Source organism: Amborella trichopoda, chromosome 3 (assembly GCF_054954075.1).
Source record: "Amborella trichopoda isolate Santa Cruz 75 chromosome 3, AtrichopodaSantaCruz75HAP2 v2.0, whole genome shotgun sequence".
Taxonomy (NCBI): domain Eukaryota; kingdom Viridiplantae; phylum Streptophyta; class Magnoliopsida; order Amborellales; family Amborellaceae; genus Amborella; species Amborella trichopoda.
Genome location: NC_142338.1, coordinates 57097970 through 57107986, shown reverse-complemented (window position 1 = coordinate 57107986; position 10017 = coordinate 57097970). Strand labels below are relative to the sequence as shown.

At 33.7% G+C, this 10017-nt stretch overlaps 1 protein-coding gene across 2 annotated transcripts; it reads right to left on the bottom strand.

Moving 5' to 3' along the window:
- Positions 1-581: 581 nt before the first annotated feature.
- Positions 582-3556, bottom strand: LOC18433467 (putative histone H2A variant 3). 2 transcript variants are annotated; one of them, XM_088861680.1, is made up of 3 exons: positions 3439-3556; positions 3102-3275; positions 582-1221 (listed from the first exon to the last, which is right to left on the bottom strand). In XM_088861680.1, exons 2-3 carry the CDS (start codon positions 3210-3212, stop codon positions 925-927), a joined length of 408 nt encoding a protein of 135 aa, XP_088717806.1. In that variant the 5' UTR covers positions 3213-3275; positions 3439-3556; the 3' UTR covers positions 582-924. The 2 variants fall into 2 exon arrangements, with proteins under 2 accessions (XP_088717806.1, XP_088717807.1); XM_088861681.1 differs by having other exon boundaries at positions 3375-3442.
- Between the last annotated feature and the right edge of the window lie 6461 nt (positions 3557-10017).

The following is a 10017-nucleotide window of genomic DNA, read 5'->3' as shown; positions in this document are numbered from 1 at the left end:
GGATAAAAAATGTCTTTTCATGATGCCCTAGAATGATTCTCATCTTTTACACCATGCAAAGTTATGTACATCTCCATCCAAGGATATTCGAGCACAAGTTCAATCATCTGAGCCATCACAATATCATATACAAGGAAATTTAACCATCTAAAGAAGTAAAAAAAAACTGAAAATCACAACCAAAAAAATAAAAAATATACAAGGAAATTTAACCATCTAAAGAAGTCAACAAATACCTAAAATCACATCCACAAAAATAAAAAAGACAAGTAGACAATCCATCTAAAATAATTAAAAGACAGATTACATACTGCATTATCACATATTTACAATTACCCTAGCATCCATACGTAAGTAACAAAGTTCAAAATATTGTCTTTTGAACTTTGCTCGCGGTCAACAGAATATCTCCAACAACCCAATTTCACTTCAAAGGGCAAAGGGTTATTGTGACCTTCACATATTATTGTGATCTTCGCATATCATCTCTCTCTCTCTCTCTCTCTCTCTCTCTCTCTCCATGATCACAAATCTATACCTATAAACACAAAAGACGGCAACAAGCACAAGAGACTTGAGCATTCCAATAACAAACTACCATCCCTTGTACTAAGAAAACAGCATCCATCACTGATATTTCCATCCCCATGAGAAACTTCAACATAATACAGCAAGTGGTTTGGTTGCACAGGTGGTTTGGATGGACAGGCTTGCTTCAAATCAACCAAAAGTTAACAATGAAACAAAAGCAAAACACAGTGCCTAAATTCATACATGCGAAAATATTAGATACCAACTAATAGAGTGAGAGAGTGCAAAATGGGGGAGTCAATTCCTCTAAGTAGCAATGCATCGAAGAAAGGGTCTCCTATGTCCACCGAGAAAAACAGTTCAAACTATGTGAGAGAGATATAGAGAGAGACACTAATCTTTGGAGGACTTGTTGATCAAGGACTTGTGGATGTGGGGTATGACACCACCACCTGCAATGGTCCCCTTGATAAGGGTGTCAAGCTCCTCATCTCCTCTTATGGCAAGCTGTAAATGCCTTGGTGTTATCCTCTTCACCTTTAAGTCTTTGCTTGCATTCCCAGCAAGTTCCAAAACCTCAGCAGTCAGGTACTCCAATATGGCTGCTGTGTAAACAGCTGCAGTGGCACCAACTCTCCCATTTGCAGAGATTCGGGACTTCAAAAGCCGGTGGATACGACCCACCGGGAACTGAAATTAAATGTGAATTCATGGTCAAAACACTACAAAAGGTACTCTCTCTCTCTCACACACATAATTGCAATGAACATCCCAACCCAACAAAACAAACTACTACAAAAAATATTCTTGGTAAGCACAATGACATAGTTTCTAAATATTTTCCAAGTCTAATGGAAATAAATGAAGATTAATGAAAAACATCTCTAAGATGCTGTGATATTCAAGTAGAGGGAAAGATATTCACAATAATCACAAAGGCTTGCCAGGAAGTAGTCTATTACTGTCTGCCAGTGACATCGATGAATTTTCAGTATATTAAAACCGCTAACATTGTAGTTACAAGCATAGCAGGAAAAATGGAAACAAATAAAGTATTTCAGTACATAACCATAAGTTTACAAATTACAAAAAAAGTAAAGAGGTAAGAAATTATACAGTACCCAAGAACTTGCTGCCAAAGAAAATGAGAAAACAAGCTTTTATATACACAAACAAACTTCAACTATCTAAACTATCAGACAGAAATACACGCCTACAAGACATAGAACAATAAGTGTAAGAAACATGTTCATTTCTTATTTTCTTTGTTAAGTATCAAATTACTAAGCAGAAAGCATATTATTAGACAGACAAAAATCGAAATCCATGAACCAAGTAAAATTTAGACTAAATATGGTTCGGTAGAAGATATAATATGAACCATATGAACAGGTCATATCAACTAAATACAGTAAATACACTGAGAGCCAGTAAATGCAATTTATCTAAATTAAAAGTTCAATTATTAAATAGCATGAAAACATTTACAAATTCAAAAAAATAAAAAATAAAACATGAAAACATTTGATAACACCGAGAAAACATATGACCAAATTTATGAATAATTACACAATAGTACAAAACAAAATTTCAAATTCAACAAGGCAATAAAAGAACCCAGAGAAGTAACAATTATGGGAATGCAATCAATAAAAACTGAGTTCAATCCTATGAATAGTGAAACCAGACAAAACTATATACTCTGTCCTAGATTGTAACTTCTTCATCGGTTCCACAGATAGGGACTGACAACTAATCTCCTGGCGATTAGAGTACAGAAAAAAATAACAGAGAATATTGCATGGATTACGAGAGAGAGAGAGAGAGAGAGAGAGAGAGAGAGAGAGAGAGAGAGAGAGAGAGAGAGAGAGAGAGAGAGAGAGAGTATATTGGTGATCACATAAATTTCTGCTAGCATAATTGTAGTCCATTGTATTCAAATGATTAGCATCTAAAATTTTAACAAATTGCGATGCTACTGAACTCAGCAAATAATCGACTAAGTGAATGACAGTCAAGATAGTTCAAACCATCATAAAATACCATCAAGACAGAAATAAGTAAACCAGACTCTCATTAAGTCTGAGAAAGAAAATAATCAAACTCATAATCCACATTAAGTGAAATATCATCAAATTTTCCAGCAAGGTATGCAATTTTTTTAGTAAAAGATTTAAAAAATAAATGATAAGCAATAACAGATTTTCATCCAAAGTTACACCAACGATGACTTCAAATTCGTACAAGAAAAAAGCAAGCATAGGGATAACTAAGAATATGCACCAAATAATACATTTCCCTTCCAGAATAACTATGCATCTACACTTGAGATGACAGAACAAGTTCACAGGATAAGCACAAAAAAAAAAGCAGAGCAGAAGGAAAAAGCAATGAAAACACATCAGTCAGCTTCTAGTCCAATACACCAAAGATGAAACCAAAAAGGAAGAAATATTAACAAAGTCTTCACCCAAAAACCACAAAGAAAAATTGAAATACAATAAAAATATATGGAAAAAACCAGAAGAAAACCGTAAGAAATCTCAAGCAATAAAGCACTAAAGCCTTACCTGGAGGCCAGCACGAGAAGAGCGAGAAACTGGTTTCTTCTTATCCTTGTCCTTGTTGTTCGCTGCTGGGGTTTTCCCCATCAAGAGCCCCTTTGCTCCCTTTCCAGACATTTTCACCCCACAAAATCGTCCTCTCCACCCAAAAAATCAACCCCAAAACGTAGAAGCCTGCCTCTGCAAAAAATAAGAAAACAGCATTAGATCTCTTCACTGAAAAAAAAAACCCAAAAACCCCCAAAAAATCGAGAACGAAATAGCAGCAGTAAACCCTACATAAAAAATGGGAAGAGTAACCAGAATAGGGCAAGAAATCACAGATATAAATGAGAATAAGTACCTTATGGATCTGAAAATCGAGAGAAAAAGAAGTTTAGAGAGAGAGAGGGAGAGAAATATGGGTAAAAACAAAAGGGGGCGATGAGCGAACGAAGGGCTAGCGTTTCGAAGGGGGCAACAATTTTCGCATTTATAAAGTGCTGCTTTTCAAGTCAATTCCCAATATACCCCTACAAAGATAAAGCAGAATAAAGAGACGAGAGAGAGATGGAGACGAAAGTTCGGGCCCTATAGGGGTTTTTCTTGGAGACCATTCTGTGATTGCCTTTGAATTGATATTTAATATCAACTTTAATCCTTTGTGTTCTTCGAAATTCAAAATTTTCTCGAAAAACCGGCGGGGTTTTGGGCGGTTTGGCACGAAATTTTTAGGATTCGAAGGAATCGGGATACATCGGACCGTTCGTTATGGATACAAGGAAATGTATGGTGGAGATTCACAGTTTTTGTTACCCTTAAAAGCAACTGACATTCAAAAACGTGTTCCGTTAATTTAGAAGATTACCCTAAAATGCCGAAGCATCATGGGAAACATCAGCAGAAAGGTAAAAGTTTACACTAATATGCATTGTTTTTATAAACTCCATAGTTTGTGTGCATTTCTGTAAGAGAGGAGGAGAGCATCAAGAGAGAACAATAATTTTTCAATGGCAAATGTCTACCTAAAAGGCCAATTTTTAATATTAGTACTCCCTTAGGAACATATTGTCTGCTCCTTCGGCCCAAAAATCAACTTTCCGGATATAAAATCTTCTTCAAAAAATTCATAATTGTACTTTCTATACAGTTTGAAAAAAATAATGTCTCGAGATTGAATAAAGACTATCGAATTTTTTAAAGGTGAGATCCAAGTATTAGAAAACTCAATTTTCAAATTTTTTCTATTGAGAATAGTCATCTAGTGATTCGTAGGTGGTTCCCTGTATTTCAAATTAATAAAAACCCTCCCAAGTAGGTTTTCTAACCAGGGAGTAAATAACAACTATGGTCTTGAAGGACTAAAGTATACTTGGCCATTTCTCCATAGATAACATAATCAATTTATGTAAAACAAAGTCATTGACCATTTCAATTTGAACCTTTAGGCCAATAACCTTTTTTTAGTTCAGTGTTTCAAAAAGGAGGACAAATTGTTTGCCCGCATATATGTGTCGGATAAGCGGGGCAAATGTTCACCCATAGATCTACGTTAGTTCATCAGGTCGACGATCTCTATTGGCTTTAGATCAGTCCAAACAAGTGATTCAAAAAATATTAATAAAAAAATTAATTTCAAATTAAAATTAAAATGGATGTTTATGGGATGGAGACTAAGAAGGAACCTAAAAAAAAATTATTAGATAAACTTAAAAATAAAATAAATAAATATATATATATATATATATAAGAGGGTTTCAAGAGGGAACCGGACACAAAGCCACACTAACCTCGAACATGTTAAATCCCGACCTATTCACATCCAGATTTTCGATTTGGGTTGAAAATCGTTGGGTTAACAATGATTTGAGCATTTGAACTTAGTTTATGTTAGATATGTATTTGCCCTCTATTTGGCTTGGTTCCTCTTGAGAATAAATTGCATATTTGCTAGAATATTGGGACAAAAGCACAATCAAAGTCGAAATCGTACCAGGCTAAACAATTCCACTGTGCTTTGGGAAGAAATATGGAGCCTAGTAATTTGCTCCGTAGAGGCGATCGTCCAATGGCAATAAATATGACGATTGTTTATAAATAGGTCATTTTTTTTTTATACATAGAGGTCATAACAATTTTTATTCATTAGATGTTAAATTGGATGGCTTGAGGTGAGTCACGAAGTTCAATAATTACTGTTTTTGGAACTTTGTCCAACGACACTTTTATGATCACTATTTTGAAATTTAAGAGATAAAAATAATTGCGACTTCTATGTACAAAAAAATAAATGGTATATTTGTAGACAATCATTCTCTTTATTCAAACTGCCTCTTAACGAAGCCATTAGTTAACTTGGTCTAAAAAACATGTACATCGACAGAGAAGCCGACGATTGATTCGAGAGTCTATTTTCCTTCCAAGGGAACAGTATGCTCTCGCGAGAGTAACATATTCTTTCGATTTTACGCGATCATTTCTCTTTGGTTTTTAGTTTCCTTCGACTCAAAAGACTCAAATAAATGTTTTGCAACCATTGTTGTTTCTTTTTCAAACTTATTCACCTCTAACACGGTAACAAAACCAATAAACCACATACACATTGTTTATAGTATTCAAAACCTTATATATCTCGTGAACTTTTTGACAAAAATATCATTCATCAAGTTCACGCACGCTACATAGCTCATAGGACATTATTGTTAGGCAAAAACAATGCCTTCGCCCCACACTATGGGGCAATGCAATCAATGCTTTCTCTTTTTCCAACAATGGAAGGTGTTATTTCCATTTCAACCCATAATTTTTTGGGGATAACTAGAGATACTTCCCTTGACTCAACTTACCCTCAGCCACACCCAAAAAAAAAAAAAAAAAACAAGTTTTTGATATCACATCACAGGACAAAGTGTATATATAAGGCTGATACCTTAAAATGTAGAATTAAAGTGTACCTCTAAAATATTTCGAAAATGTTGTTTTGATGTTGAAAACATCTAATTGGTCATCTCGATATCGAGATGTATAAATACGAAAAAAATAAATTTTAAGTTCTAACAAAATACATCTTACAACACATTATGTGGACCTTCCATTTTCAAGATTTTCATACATTTATTGATGTGCTTGATTTTAATATTTTTTGGAGTTTAAAATTTTATAATTAAAGATAAAAATAGATTATTGCACAATCCTAATAATTTATTACACCAAATTTGCATCTCGTGACAAAGTTTGGAAGTGCACCTTAATTTGGTTGTTTAAAGTTGCAACCTTATGCAAACCACACCCAATTCTAACATCAACCCTGAAGTTAAAAAATAATTTTTTTTTATGTGTTTCCCTGTTTTTTCTTTTTTTTTTTGGAGGGGGAGAGGGGATCCCTTTGAAGCTGATTCGACACAAATGTGCGTCGAATCGGCTTCATTATAATAAGCTAGTCCAAGCCACACAAGATTGTCTTTATTGAAGTAAGTTTGGTACACATTTGAGCCAAACCAGCTTCATTATAAACAATGAAGCTTGATCGGCATAATATGTATCAGACTTAAGAAAGTATAAAATGATACCATTTACCTTTTATACAAGGTGGTCACATTAATCTTGATCATTGGATGTGAAATTGGGTGGTTGCAATTATTCCATTGAACAGACTCAAATTTTTCATGGCGTGATTTCAAGCGGGCTCTGCTAGCAGTTCTCCAAGAAAGCCGATATTTTGAGATTAGGATCTATCTCTGAATTAAAATTTGACTGATGCCCATAGACTTTACGATTTTAAATTTTAATATTTTAGAGCATAAATTTGAAAGGTTTCATCTTAGGTATCTTTAAATTTGACTGCAAACAAGCATATATGTCAGACCACTGTCATCGTTTAGTTCTAGTGAATTATCCATTTTTTATACATAATTGTCGTATCGCTTGGGTCACAATGCGTGATGTCCCCATGTGGCCTTTAATTGCTCCGATTAATTACTTCCATTATACAATGTGGCTTTCAAATTCCTGCCCCTATAGTAAATTCCTCTATCGTTTACAATTTGCTCGAAGGAACCACCATAATGATAAGAGTAGCCTCACTTCACTAGGAGCCATTGTTATGACTAGCCCAAAGCCATTGTAAAACTAAATTAGAGTATAACCCAAAACGAGTCACCTTTATGATTATTGAAAAAAAAAGTAAACAACCTACATAAAAAGAGGAATATTTTGCATTTGACACCAACACTTTCATGACTTCATGAAACGAGAAAGGAACAACACCCAATTTCTTTCAAAGGAGAAAATGAATGAACACAACCCACATTCTCATATATTGAAAATAGGTAAACTTAATATGGAAATTGGGGCATTCAATTGGATCAATTTTATTTTGATACAAAGAATCAACGTAAATTATCCATAAAATTGAACCAATCCATAATTACCATATTTACATATGGTACGGATGCAATTTTCCCTTTTTTTTTTTTGACCGTTCAAAGTTTTCGTAGAAATCCTAAATGTGATACTAATGAATTTGGGAAAGGAATTATTTAACATGAAATAAATGAATTGTCTCGCATAAATGTCGCTAATGTCAGATTCAAATATGCACTAATTCACCAACACGTTTTGTTATCTTCACCGATTCCTTGGTGGTATGATAAAAAGTTTTTCATTGGTCACGTACACATGATTTAGTTCAGTGTCACTAGGATCAGATTAGAAGCGAAATCGATTAGAAGTTCCGTCCAATCAAAATTAGATTGATATCAATCAAAGTGATTTTACCGGTTTTTCAAAAAACAAATAATAATATAAATAAGTCGATATAACCAATCAAAACTAATCAAATATTATTTTTGACAAACTTTTTACCAAACAGCTATTGCTTTTGTTTTAGACTAGACAAGTCAAGACACTGATTGAAAATTCGACCGATTGGATTGGATGGTTTGTTTTGGTCTAGCCTCGATAGCTATAAAACAATCCATACGTCTGACACTACGGCGGCCTGGTCAATCATTTGCCTATGATCCCATGACAATGTAAAATATTTATTACATCATAACAAAATCAGTTAGCACAAATTTAATACATCATTGTTACAATTTGACTATTCATCCGATCAAGATCATACAATCTTCGCATCACAACCCTTTAAAATTATATGTATGATGGGAGCCCTAGTCGTTTCGTGGTAAAAAATAAAAATGGAAACGAACATGGGGAACTAACCCATTATACATTTGAATTTAGGGATTGTGAATCCTCTATCGAAACGAACATGGCGAAGTAGCCCCTTGTACATTTGAATTTAGGGATGGTGAATCCTCTATCGTAAGGAAATCACTCCGAAACCTCGTTCTCTGTTATACATTTGATAGCGGGTCTATGAATACTTGACAGAAGGGGTAGTCATTCAAAACTGTATCCGGTGCAATCGAGGGAAGTTTTTTCAAGTCGATTTGAGTTAGGACTCCTTGCATAATTGCATTAAGGTAATTATTCTTTTCTTCTCTTCATTCTGTTTACTGTATTTTTTATTTTCAGAATTTATGTATACTCGTGTTTATTTCCTCTCATGATTTTTTATTTTTATTTTCGCTATTTATCGTTTCTTTATTAGCATCAATGTCATAAATAATCCGATGCGAAGAAACAAAATTATCATAGCTTATATCCCGGTTTTAATTTTACGAAAGTTCTGCTAGTTTCTAATATCTTTGTTGTTCTATGTAGGCAAATATTTGGATGGTTGTCTTTATTTTATAGTTTCATGTCATTGTTATTGATGTTTTTTGGGGTTCAAAAGAAAAATTACGATTACTCCTTACCCTTTTTGTATTTTTAACACTAAAAAAAGAAAAAAAAAAATACGAACAATATTTTCACTTTTTTTTTTTTTCAATTCCATAGTTCCAAACATCACGAAATAAAAACAAAAATAAAAACAATATTTTCCTAATTATTTTTTATTTTCTTATATCCAGAAATCTTGAGATTGACCTGATCAATTTGAGATTTTTGCCACACCAAACTTACTTTTCTATCAGTTTATCTTATCTTTATAATACAATCTTGAGGCCTTTTATTAACCTTTTCCATAAAACACAATGAGAAGTATATTATCTATCCTCCCTCTTGCAAATTTATTCTCTCTCTACTTCTCTAGCTGCCTACTCGCCATCTTGAAATTCCTTATGTTAACAAAAGCTCTTGTACGAATCCAGTATATTGGACCAAACTAACTCGAATCTCTGAGTATCTCTCGTGCGAATGTACTGCATGCGAACCCTTCTATCTCTCTCTAAACGAGAAAATAACACTCCCTCTCTCACTCTAGGCTTCCGTTATGGGGTGAGGTTTGTATATGGTCGCCTCCTTAAACGCGCACCTATAAGTCTCCTTTTCTCCTTAGAAATAAAATTTTAAATTTAAAAAATAATTTGGCTTTGAAGTTTATTTTTTTTCTCATAAATAAAATTTAAAATTTTAAAAATAACTAAAATCAAAAAAATCAAAAAACACTTGAAAATTTTGAAAATAGACTGTTCATATAACTTGTTACGGGATGAACTATTTTTTGGATTTCAAATTTGTTTTTTTCGTCCATTCATCTCAAGGTCGAGATGATCAGTTGGAGGATTTTCTTACGACGGAACTCTATGCTTCTCAAGGTCGAGATGATCAGTTGGAGGATTTTCTTACGACGGAACTCTATGCTGTAGGATATTTTAGTAGGGACCAAATCCCCACTGAAATACTATTCTTTTTAGTTTAGTAATAGGGTTGACATATTGATGGTAAGTATTACTTGATCCTCAACTACACTTCTAATGACGAATTAAAAACCCGCTAATTATTCTTAAAAACGGGAACGTATTGCCTGTTGATCTACCGAAAAACACACAAGCTTGCAACCCTATATAAACTTTTTCCTAGATCTGAACGTTTT

Coding starts and splice junctions, on each gene's coding strand:
- LOC18433467 (XM_088861680.1), bottom strand. CDS start 3,212: ATGTCTGGAAAGGGAGCAAAGGGGCTCTTGATGGGGAAAACCCCAGCA. Junction 1,222..3,101: donor CTTCTCGTGCTGGCCTCCAG/GTAAGGCTTTAG, acceptor ATTTAATTTCAG/TTCCCGGTGGGTCGTATCCA.